At 67.4% G+C, this 2444-nt stretch overlaps 1 protein-coding gene across 1 annotated transcript in view; it reads left to right on the forward strand.

Moving 5' to 3' along the window:
• Positions 1-2444, forward strand: part of MYO18A (myosin XVIIIA) — a 31376-nt gene that overhangs the window by 9060 nt on the left and 19872 nt on the right. The window contains exons 2-7 of the mRNA XM_026861830.1: positions 108-143; positions 785-841; positions 1432-1519; positions 1645-1754; positions 1830-2006; positions 2112-2322. Coding sequence (XP_026717631.1) covers positions 108-143; positions 785-841; positions 1432-1519; positions 1645-1754; positions 1830-2006; positions 2112-2322 — 679 coding nt within the window. The remainder of the gene's footprint in view (positions 1-107; positions 144-784; positions 842-1431; positions 1520-1644; positions 1755-1829; positions 2007-2111; positions 2323-2444) is intronic.

The following is a 2444-nucleotide window of genomic DNA, read 5'->3' on the forward strand; positions in this document are numbered from 1 at the left end:
GGGTTGTGGCCGTGTGGGGACCCTGCCGCACGTGACTGTGCTGTTGCTGCTGCTCTCTGCCTCTCACCCTCTCTCTTCTCCTTTCTCTCCTTCCTCGCTGCCATTAGCTGGACCCCGCCGCCTCAGCCTCGGCACCCAGCCAGGTACTGTACCCCTGTCCTCAGGAGCCCTCTGCCTCCGCCGGTGACCCCCCGCCGTCCTCTGTCTGCCGCTGGGCTGGCGTCTGCGCCCGCGCCTCGTGCTGGAGCGTAAGGCTTTCCCCATCCCACCCTGCCCCGTGGGCTGCCGTGTCACCCACGGGGCCAGAGGGTGCCGGGGCGGCCAGGGCTGGGTGCCTCTCCCCAGCGGGGGGCTGTGCCGGGGGTCAGGGCATCCCAGGAGGGTGCTTTCGTTGGAGGTGGCATAGTAGGGGGTGGGCAGGGGTGCGGAGCAGGACGGAAAGGGGCAGAGCACGTGGCATAGGCAGGACACGTGGCTCCTGCCGAAGCAGCTGTGGCGTGCAGCACTGGCAGAGCTCACAGTGGTCAGCACAGTGGCCCCCAGCACGGGGGCTTTGGTGGCACAACCTCATGGCCAGAGTCCTTCCTGGCTCCGTGTGTCTCCAGCACCGCGCTGGACCTGCCTCTGTGCTGGCCGCAGCGGTGGCCGTGGCATTGAGAGTGCCCACAGGGTTTGGCACAGAGGCGCTTTGTCCCCGCTCGCTTCGCCGTGATGCTTTCTGTGCTGCCTGCGGGGCAGAGATTAAACCTTCTCGCCTTCACACCCTGTCTCTCGGCCTCGCCAGGGTCAAGTGGACGATGCCCCAGCAGCCCCCTTTGGCCCCGTCCCTGCTGCAGCTCAGGTTTGGCTTTGGGGCTCACCCTGCTCCCGGGTGGTGGGGACATCCCTGCTGTGCCAGCCCAGCATTTCCCACACTGTGGTACTCTGCCATCACTGTGCCATGTCCTGTGTCCCTCCGTTATGTCCCTGCAGCGTGTCCTGTGTTCCTACAGTGTGTGCCTGCCCCATGTCTCTGCAGCAGGTCCCCTGTGCTCACAGCATGCCTGGTGTCCCTGCATCCCGGCACGTGGCTGGCATGGGTGCCCGCTCCCCGGGCTGCAGTTTGGGAGCTCGGCGCCCCTCCAGGCTTGCCCAGGGTGGCCATGGTGGATGCACTCGTGGGCCGCTGTGACTTCATGTCTGCCCTGAGCTGTGGCAGGGCTCTGGTGCTCTCTGTAGCCCCGAGCCCACTGGGGTCCCTGCGGGCAGCGGGCAAGCTGGAGACACGTGCTGGGAGGGTTTGGGGCTTGTGGAGGGTAGCCGTGGCTGCCTGGCACATGGCCCCATGTCCAGGCAGCCCTGCTCCCTGCAGCCCCAGGGACGTGGGGAGCGAGCGAGATGGGGGGGGCGGGCAGGTGGCCACAGTCACCCCACATCCCGCTGTCCCAACAGGCCAAGACGGAGGAGCAGATAGCGGCTGAGGAGGCCTGGTACGAAACCGAGAAGGTGTGGCTGGTGCACAAGGATGGCTTCTCCTTGGGTGAGTCAGGGGTCAGCCCTGAGATACTGGGACACGGGGTGCCCCATCCTGCTGTGGCACAGCGAGCCCCCCCAGCCTGGCTGCAGGGTGGCACAGCCCCGCTGAGCACCCCGTGCCCCTCGCAGGCAGCCAGCTGCGGCCGGAGGAGGGCAGCCCCTTGCCCGAGGGCAAGGTGAAGGTGAAGCTGGACCACGACGGAGCCATCCTGGAGGTGGAGGAGGATGATGTGGAGAAGGTAGGGCCGCGGGGTGGGGGACGACAGGGCAGACCCCCATTCCCTGCCTGACGCCCCCACCCACCTTGCTGCCAGGCGAACCCCCCCTCCTGCGACCGCGTGGAGGACCTCGCCAGCCTCCTCTACCTCAACGAGTCCAGCGTGCTGCACACGCTGCGGCAGCGCTACGGCGGCAACCTCCTGCACACCTACGCTGGCCCCACCATGGTCATCATCAACCCGCTGAGCTCCCCCTCCATGTACTCTGAGAAGGTGACCCTGCTGCTGGGGGTGGGACGGGGGGAGCCATGCCACCGTGCAGAGGGGTGGCAGGGGGCTGACCCTCACCCGTTTTCCCCCCCATCCCCACCTTGCCAGGTCATGCACATGTTCAAGGGGTGCCGCAGGGAGGACACGTCCCCACACATCTATGCGGTGGCCCAGGCCGCCTACCGCAGCATGCTGATGAGCCGCCAGGACCAGGCCGTCGTGCTGCTGGGTGCCAGCGGCAGCGGCAAAACCACCAACTGCCAGCACCTCGTCCAGTACCTCTCCACCATTGCTGGCAGCACCGGAAAAGTCTTCTCCGGTGAGTCCCCGGTGGGGTGCGCCGTCCCCCGTGCCACCTGCGCACACCTTTTGCTTTGCGGTCACAGCCTCCCGCAGCCGGCAGTGGCCAGACACACGCCGCGCGCTTCCACGCCTCAGCTG

Source organism: Athene cunicularia (assembly GCF_003259725.1).
Source record: "Athene cunicularia isolate RWA chromosome 19 unlocalized genomic scaffold, athCun1 chr19_part1, whole genome shotgun sequence".
Taxonomy (NCBI): domain Eukaryota; kingdom Metazoa; phylum Chordata; class Aves; order Strigiformes; family Strigidae; genus Athene; species Athene cunicularia.